We start from the raw sequence: 8986 nt of genomic DNA, 5'->3' as shown, positions 1-8986 counted from the left end.
GCAGGCAGGGAGGCATCCACGCAACGCCCCGCCTCTTTCCCATGGGCCAAGTGCCAGGGTGCAGTTCCCGGCTTTGTTCAGCAGATGGCGCCCAAAGCAGCGTCGCAGCCAGCCGGGCCTTAGGGCTCCAAGGCTTCAGGGCAGCCCTGCCAGGTGGTTGTATCTTTTCCTCAATATGAAGAGAGCCTGGGGCCATCCTTCCTTCTTGGTACCCCGGAAGTCAGTCCTCCTACCTATGTGACCCTCAGCTCTCTTCCCCTAGCAAGTCAGGGCAAGGCTGGGGAAAAAAATCCTCCCTTCTCAAGGCTCCTGCCCAGCTTCCTTATTTCCTCCTTCCTGGAGGCAGCTGGGCAAGAGGGAGGGGGGCTATAGAGAGGGCAGGACAAGACGGGAGGGAGAACAGATTTTCCAAGTTGGGAAAGAAGGAGAATACCAAGGACTTAACACTAAATTTATCACTTTTAAAAACAAGAGATTTTCCCCAAAAGTGAAGAAATAAGAAATAAATCCAGTGTCCGTGCATTCCCAACTGCAGTCTTGATTCCAAGATACCTCCTTCACTCTCAGACCTGTTGCGAGGGAAGCAGGTAGAAAGAGAAGGTGAGTGAGAGGCCTGAGGTCCTATTGTCCCCTCCCCTGCTGGTGTGCCCAACCATCCCGTTAGGCATCTAACTTCTAATGTCTGACACCAGTCCCTGGCCCCGTGTCCAGTCTACACAGGGGAGGGGAGACTGTAAAATCAGAGCTCACGGGGTTATTTCATCAGTGTCTCCACTCCAGGCAGGACCACTGCTCACCAGCCTGGACAGGTGAGGATCTCCCTTTGGGTTCCAAATGCCCTTTATCAGAAAATCCGTGGTCTACTTCCATCACCCATTCCAGGAGCCAGAAATCCTCAGACAGAGTCTAACCTCAATCCCTCCTGCTGCACTTTTATCCCATTTCTCTTTGTTTGTCCTTCTGGGGAGATGCAAATCCTCTGGCCACAGAGGACAGCTTTTCAGTGACTGAAGCTGGTCCTTTGTCCCCCTTTTCCTTGACTCCAGATCTTAGCCCTCACCCTCTCCACACAGCCTGCTCTCCTGCAGACCGGGCAGCCCAGCCCTGGGGTCTTACCGAACTGGCTCCCTGGGAATCCAGTGGTGGTCTATGGGTTGAGGGTTCCTCTGTGCTGGGTTTCTCACTGCCCTTCTCCTGAGTGTTAGGGATGGATTCTGCAGGCTCTGAGGAGGGAGAACAGGTGGTGGGAGGGACAGGTAGTACTCAGGAGGGCTTGGAGAGAGGGAGCTGTTTCTGCTCACTGTAGCCCATACTTCAACGACCCCTGAGAGGAGCCCAAGACCAAGCGGAGGGCAACGGGGCAAGACCAACAGGGTTTTCTCTGGTCACAAGGACTACTTAGGTTCACTATTTTTTAAAAATCTGCAATCGGAAATCGAAAAAAAACCCTCTAAAAAAAAGCTTAAAATTTTGGGTATTATCTCAAAGTGTGGCTAAACCTGACCTGAACAGAGATGAGCTTTTGATAGCCTATTTATCCCACTTAGTGTGACCATTCATGTCCCTGCAGAAATATTCATGTGTTTGATTACAGGGGGCTCTGCTGGGGGTATTATGGAACATATGGTATATACCGTGTCACCTTCATAAAACTGGAAAAATTCTGACTTCTGGCCCGCATCTGGGATAAGGACTCGTGGACATGCAGGTTCCATTTCTTGCATACTTTGTGTTCGCTGCTGGGCTAAGGACCAGTCTCATTGAATTTTCACAAACAACCCAATGCAATAGGCGCCATCATTGTCACTTTACGGATTGAGGTTAAGTTGCTCAAGACCTCTGGGCTGATAAAGTGGCAGAGCCAGGATTCCAGCCCGTGAAGGCTGCTCCCATTCCGGTGGGCTCCCCCGATACAATAGGGAGCTCTGCAGTCCAAGTTGGGAGGGGATGGTGTCATTCAGTAAAGAAAGATGAAGAGATGCAAACACACACCGTTCATGCAAAGAATCCATACTCTCAAGACAGTTTCTGGCTACTGCTAGGCCCCTCCCTACAATGGGTAAGGCTGGCCTCCCCTGGGGTTGGTCACTCCCCAGCCTGAACGTACTGTGTGCTTTCCCAGAGGTGCCCAGCCGTGACTCCGCTGCTGTGTCTCTGATCCCAGGTGGGCAGGACTCCTGTGTCCCTGTGCTCTCAGCGGCTCCTTCAGGCTCCTCTCCCTGCTGCTGTTGCCCCAGGTGATGTTCAACCATCATCTGGAGCTCTGAGGGCGAAGAGAAAGGGAGGGAGCAATGGATGTGACTGCCCAGTCTCCTCCATGGACCCTCAGATTTGACAGCCCCACTAGAGGGCCAGCACACACTGCCCGTGTGGTTTGACTTTCCTGTCTGAGATTGAACAAGGAGGGACATCTGCTGGGCAATAAGGAGGGACTAAAGCTAGACAATAAAATGTACTTTTTTCAAAGGGAAGGGAGGGGAAAGGAAGAGCCTTTAAGATCAAAAGATCCTCCTGACTTGCTGGGATACCTGGTCTCCTTTGGGGGCAGGAGAAAAGACTCAATTTAGATTCAAGAAATATTTGAGTACCTCCTCTGTGCTGTGCACTATGCCGGGTGAGTTCACATACTTTATTTAACTGCCAAAGTGAGGTAGTATTCAGGGCCCCTGTAGGTTAAGCAGGTTTTCCAAGGCCACCCAGCTAGTGGGTGGCAGAGCTGGAATGCAGCCCCGCGTGGTCCAGCAACAACTCTCCTTTAATAAAGGCAGATTTAATGACTTCCCAAGGACTCCTTCCAAAGGGGTCATCCCGGCCACTGCTCAGCATCAGGCATAGCGGGGAAGGGTCTTCCGAACCTTTCATTGTGGGTGTGGTCCTCATCACCTTCTTCTGTTGCCGTGGAGACATGGACAAAGTGGACTGTGAAGGGCACAGAGCACAGGTGGGCGTTCGCCCTTCTCGCCCTCCTCCCTGCCGTGCCATGCTTTGGGACTGGACACTGGGGGTAGGTGTGGGCTTCAGCAAGTGGGGGAAGAAAACCCCTGCTTCCTCGGCCCCCACCCCCATGATGGTGAGCAAGGAGACGGTGTGTGGGAGAACGTAGAGGACCATGTGTGTACATCCACTCAAGAACATGTGGCGGGGGGTACAAGAAAGAGGGAGACAAAAGGTCCTACAGATGGGGGCGTTGAGTAATAATTTTCTAATGAGTCTGGGGGTTCTCTGTGCTGGGCTGAGCGGGAGGGGCCAGCTCACCTTGAGATGAGGGTTGGGGACCCGGTCTTCATCCACCTCTGAGGGAAGGAGGGAAAGGAGAAAGTGATGAGGATGGGAAATCCAGGGGGTCCCGCAGACTGACTTCCCAAGGGGAGGAGTCTCTGCAATCACCTCCTTCCTGATCCGTGCCTCACATCTGCCCCTAGGAAGCTGGCCCTGATGGTGGCTGTCCCTGGCCTCTTCCCTCCAGCTCCTTCCTGCTCTGCTGGCTGGCTTTACCTCCTGCTTCTAGTCGTGTCCTTGCCTCTGTGGTCAGTCTGCATCTACATCCTTGCCTCAGACCTGGAGGTTCTCGAAGGCAGGATTTGTGGTCCTTTTGTTCTTTTCCTCCCTGTCTCCTTCCAATCAGCCCCCCACCCCAATCCAGAACTGAAACATGCCTAGGAGGGAACACCGGATAGAGAACAGCAAACTTATCCTGTGCAGGGCCCAGGACAGTCCTTTTTAGTAGCTGGAGGAAAGTTGGAGACTCAGGTATCCTGAATTCCAGTCCGGCTTTTTAACATCACTACCTCTCTTCCACTCTCTCGCCAGCGCCCCTGACATTCTCTGAGACCTTGTTCTCTCCCCAGACCTTGATGGAGACACTGGTGACCAGAATGCCAGCTGCTCCCTGAGCTGTTTCTAACCTTCCCCTTCCCCTCTGGGGGCCATGAGAATAGCTGATGGCGACGGTCCCTCCCCCTCACAGCTGTCACTGCCTCGGGCGGTGGGGGCAGCAGCCTCTCAGTTGCTGGAGAAACCTGGAAGGCTGTTGCCACAGCAACCAACACTCCGTTGACCACCCCAACTCCTGGGGGGCTTAGGAACCAGGTTGTCTCCTTCCTAGCACTGCTCTGTCTTTCCAAAGCAGAGGAAATCCTCCTGCTAACCCAGCCACCACTTCCCTGCCTCCAGGACTGAGGAGACCGCGGGCTCCTCAGATGTACCCTCCTGTCTAGCACCCACCTTCTCTCACTGGGACCCAGCTGTCTTCAGCAGCCCCCACTCCCTTCAGCGACCCATCCTGGGGTTACCTGGGGATGACTGGTCACTGGTCAGCACGAGGGTGGCAGGGGTGGGGCGGCGCCTCCGGATCTGAGGGAAGAGGTCAAGTACACGTGGAAGCATCACAGCCCCGCGCACGCTCAGCAACATAATCCAGGCCGCCCACTTAGCACACCTCAAAAAGTGCCACGTTACACTGAACCCACGGTCTCCAGGTGGATGTTCTTGGGCCCGTCCCTCTGCCCTGGGGACCCAGAAGACCACCTCCACTCCCTGCTTCCCCCAACCCCCTTTCTGTCTCCGCATCTCCCCGGGTCCTGGCCCCAGCTCTCCATCTCAGCAGCTATATCTGTGCTAATGCATCAATCTCTGGCCTGCTGTCCTTCCGTCCATCCTGGATCAATGGTCAGAAATAACCCGAGAGGGCACAAAGCTTTCCCCTTGGTCTCCCAGCCCACTCCCCAAACGGACATGAACCTGTCATGGGCCAGCACCTGCGGAGAGCGCCCCTCGATCCCCACCCAGCCTGGGAGGACAGCACAGAGAAGGTAGGTCTGAACATGCCTTCACCTGGCCCATGCCCCTCCCTCCCTCATCTCCTCCCTATCCTTGTACACACTGCCTTTCTGATTTGTCAGGAAATACGGCCTGGAGAAATCCTTGTCATGGTATATGATATGAGGAGAAGCGTGAGGCAGGACCCTGGTCAGGGACTAAAGCTAAGCTGAAAAATCTTATCCTGGGCTCTGGGGTCCCATTCTAAGGAAGTAACAGATAAGAGCGGATTGACTGCTGGGCCTCTGAGCCCCCTTTCCCCGCCTCTGTCCTTTTGTCTTGCTGCCAATAAAGTTGACTGTTGTTGAAGTCAGTCCAAGGACTCTTGGGACACGTAGTTTTTTCCGTTTCTCTGGAGGCTTGAAAGTGAAGCGTACCGTGGGGTTGGAGTCCCTGCAGCTCCCTCCAGGGCAGAAAGTGGGTATCAGCCCTAGCTGGGGGCAGGGTTAATCTGAGAGAAGGACTCCTCAGAGAAGAAATGGGTACACAGAATGGGGGTAGGTTGGGGTAGGCACTGTTTTCTTAGGAGAATCCAGCAGTATCTGTTTTTGGTGGCATTTCAAGGTCCCTGGCAATACCAGTTCAGTGTGTGTGTTTGTGTGTGCATACAAGCATGCACTGCATAGACATTATTTGTGAGTCCGTCTCTGGCTATTCCTGGTGCAAACGTGCTGGGGGCCAGCAGGTGGGCAAGTGTGCTTCGTGCATGTGGGGTGAGGCCATCCTTCTCCTAAGAGAGGACTCCTCTCTATTTCTTTCCTGCCCTGGGGGAGGGGAGCTGAGACAGGGAGAGGGTGCGGTGGGGGTGGGGATTAATGGGGGTTGGGAGCCTGAGAAGGAGTCTGCAAGTTTGACAGAAAGGGCCTCTGAGAGGGCAGCTGGGCTCTGTGATCTTGGACAGGTCCCTTAACCAATTTCCTTGCCTTGGACAAGATTTCTAAGCACTCAGAGTCCTTGAGAATTTTGATGTCCTACAGCAGGAGGCAGTAAAGTTAGACTTCCTGAAGTACCTCCCAGGCACCTGAACTACTAGCAAATGAGTAAGCGGTCTCTTATTTTCCTTGCCCCGATCGCAAATCCTAGTTCTCAAGGACATTTGGTGCCTTTGCCTTTGATTTCTTTCCAAACCAGTTATGCCAAGGACCTGGTAGTTGTGGGCACCCCTCCATCGCCTGCCACTCTGTGCTCCATAACTCAGAGTTTCCAACCCCTGCTGCCCTCTCATGTCAGTCTGGGTTAGGTGTTCCTGCCAAGCCTGGAGCTTTTTGCCTACACACTTGGGTAACACAGCAAGGGGGGGCTGAAGTTAGACTGCAGGTAGAATTTCAGGCTGAGCAGTCACAGATTTCTGAAGATGAGAGAAAAGCAGGCTGAAGTCCCAGCTCTTTTTCCCTCTGGCTCTATAGCACTGCCTCATCCTCCTCCCCTGCTCCCCAGAGCCCTGGGCCAGCTGGCCTGCCCTCCCCCAACACACACCTACACCTGCCACATCTAACACCAAACAGAGGCAGGCGTCAGGCAGTGAGCACTGGCTGTGCCAGTGGAAGGCATTTCTGCTTGGAACCTCACCCCTGAGCCCGTAGCTCACACTCCTGTGCCCTTTTCCCTGGGTCTGAGGTTATCTTAGCCAGCCCACTGCCTCTAGGCATAAGAGCCTTTTTCCTGACCCCAAGGGGACGCTTCCCATGCTCCTGGCTCTCCACCCTCCTCATCCTCAGGAGGTTTGCAGTCTCACCACCCTCCCTGCTACTGTCACACCTTAGAGGTCTGGAGATCCGGCTCCCCCCACAGGCCAGGGAGAGGATGGAGACACAGGTCCCTAACCCCTCCCCACACTTTGGGAAGCTAACATTATAAGGAGAGCGTGTGTACCCAACCTTTCCCTTCACATCAGACCTTAATCCACCAAACAGCTGGAGCAGCAGAAAGAACACTCTCTCCAGCCCATCCCAAGAGGTCAGAGTTTTCTCAGGTGGGGAGGCCCAGCCAGAGACTTGGCAGCCGGTTGGGGGAAACAGAGAAGTGACCTTGCGGGAAATGGATAGTCTTTAGGAACAGGGATGTCTAGGCAAGTGGATAGAGAACGCGAAAAGAGATGGAGCAATGAGCAAATGAGCAAATCTTTGGCAAATGGGCGGTAGTAGCGACCACGGGTGGTCACCGTCTCCACGCACATGCTCATTCTCCCTGATACACACACTTGCTCACAGTCTCATACACTGCCGCCTCTGCCAGGCTGCTCGGAGCTAAAAATAGGCCAGGCCGGGAGGCTGGGCCAGGGCCCTGGACTCCCACCCCTTGAGCCCAGGCTAGCACAGTGCTTCTCCCTTGCCCACGCCCAGCTAGGACCCCAGCCCCGAGAAAGCCCTCGTTTCGCGCTCCCCAGGGCCATTCTCTCCATGCCCTCCCCTTCCCGCCCCCCCCCTCCATTACCGATCCAAAGGGCAGGAGATGGGAATAAGGACCCAGTGTCCAGACCTGCAGAGCGCGGCGGAGTCAGCCTGCAGACACGACCACTCCTCTCCCCCAAGCCCGGCCCTCGCAGTTTTCCTCAGCCCCTTCTTGTTCTCACCCTCTGGGGTCCGGCAGGGTCGCCCCCAATTAGGAGAGGGCTGGGGGGGGCTCTTTCTCCTCTTTCAACTCCCTCCATTACCTGCCCTCTCCCTTAGGCCCTCCGACACCTTTGGGCGCCCCTACCGAGCTCAGAAACTCTGGTGGGGGGGTTGACTGGGTGGGGGATGAAAGACTGGCGAAGGGGGGAGGGGTCGTGTCCTCAGGCAAGCCCCCTCCCCCAGGGCTGGGGAGGCAGGGAGCGACTCTCGCGGGGACCGGCTTCGAGGGCAGGCGCTCGTCCTTCAGTCCGTCTCGAAGAAGCACAGACGGGGAGACGGGGCTTCCACGGTGGGGGAGGGGAGAGCAGACCCCCCCAAACAGCGCGCCGGCCCTCGCAGGGGCGCACCGCTAAGGGAGGACTGAGCGGGGGTCTCGGATCGCACAGTCCGGGGGTCCCTCGTCCTCTGTGGGGCGAGTTCCCTGCCGCCCCGCCCCGCTCCGCACCTGCTCCGCCGCCTCAGGGTCAAGGTGCGGCTCTAGCAGCGGGACGGTGAACTGGATCTTCCGGGGGCTGTGGTCTTGCTCCATGGCTGGGGCGGCGGCCGCTGGGCCGGCGGCGGCGGCGGGCGGGCAGGCGGCGGACTCGGGGCTGGGGCGGGAGCGCTCCCTCTTCGCTCCGCTCCGGCCCGGCCCCAGCCCGGCGCGCTTGGCTCTAGGCTCCCGGCTCAGCGCTCCCGGCTCGCGGCCCCGGGGACTCCGCGGCCGCCCATTGGCTCGGCACCCGCCCCTCCCGGCCCCCTCCCCTTCCCCACGCCCGGAGCCTTAACCCCGTGGTGGCTGCGCCGCCGGCTGGCGGGGGTCACCGCCCCGCTGGCGGGCGAACCTGGGTCCCGGTCGCAGTGGACACAACCCGGATGGGTATCCGGAGATCCTCAGAGTTCTGGGAGGGGAGTGGAGGTGGGGAGCGGCCACGAAGAACTTCTCCAGGCCGGGGCAGAATTGAGGGGCTGGGAATGTGGAAGGGCGCTGCCAGAGAGGAGACTGCAAACGCTAGAGGAAGATTTCCTTTCTGATCTTAAAGGGGTCGCCTCATAGAGAAAAGAAAGAAAGGGGATCTAGGCTTGCAGCAGGAGGGATTAAAGTTAGATCAGGAGAGGGACTTTCCACTGAGAGGAAACCGCTAGAGCGGAGGTGGAAACTTGGAGGGGAGGCGTGGGGTCTGGGCACAGGTCTGGGTTCACTGTGCAGCGAGAGGGGGAACAGAAGACCTTAGAGGGTATCCAGAGCCTCTGTCTTGAAGTGCTGATGGCAGTGGGTGGAGGGCTCAGGGAGCAGGACCATCTGGGACTCAGCAGAAGGAGAAATGGGGGTGGGGAGCCAGTAATGCTTGTGAAATAGGTTTCTCCTCTTGCTTGCTAAATTCTGGGGATGTAAAGCAGGTGAAAGGCCTGCCAGGGGAGAATGCTCCCCGGGGATGGAGGGAAACACCTTTGGTGGGGTGGCTTGTTTATAGATGGGGTTGGTTTCCGGTTCCACTATTGGCAGAATAATGAAAAGGATCTGCTGTAACTGAAGGGATGGAGGTGAGACTGTGTGAAGAACTTACTCGTTTGGT

At 56.4% G+C, this 8986-nt stretch overlaps 1 protein-coding gene across 2 annotated transcripts; it reads right to left on the bottom strand.

Moving 5' to 3' along the window:
• Nucleotides 1–437: 437 nt before the first annotated feature.
• Nucleotides 438–8095, bottom strand: PPP1R1A (protein phosphatase 1 regulatory inhibitor subunit 1A). 2 transcript variants are annotated; one of them, XM_007179524.3, is made up of 7 exons: nt 7876–8095; nt 4293–4353; nt 3256–3293; nt 2856–2889; nt 2108–2263; nt 1117–1223; nt 438–569 (listed from the first exon to the last, which is right to left on the bottom strand). In XM_007179524.3, the coding sequence occupies exons 1-7, from the start codon at nt 7957–7959 to the stop codon at nt 564–566; spliced, it is 486 nt and encodes a 161-aa protein (XP_007179586.1). In that variant the 5' UTR covers nt 7960–8095; the 3' UTR covers nt 438–563. The 2 variants fall into 2 exon arrangements, with proteins under 2 accessions (XP_007179586.1, XP_007179585.1); XM_007179523.3 differs by having other exon boundaries at nt 2856–2919; nt 7876–8093.
• Nucleotides 8096–8986: the final 891 nt, after the last annotated feature.

The sequence above is a fragment of the Balaenoptera acutorostrata genome, chromosome 11, assembly GCF_949987535.1.
Source record: "Balaenoptera acutorostrata chromosome 11, mBalAcu1.1, whole genome shotgun sequence".
Taxonomy (NCBI): domain Eukaryota; kingdom Metazoa; phylum Chordata; class Mammalia; order Artiodactyla; family Balaenopteridae; genus Balaenoptera; species Balaenoptera acutorostrata.
Note: the sequence above shows the minus strand (reverse complement) of the source record. Positions and strands in the feature narration are given on the sequence as shown.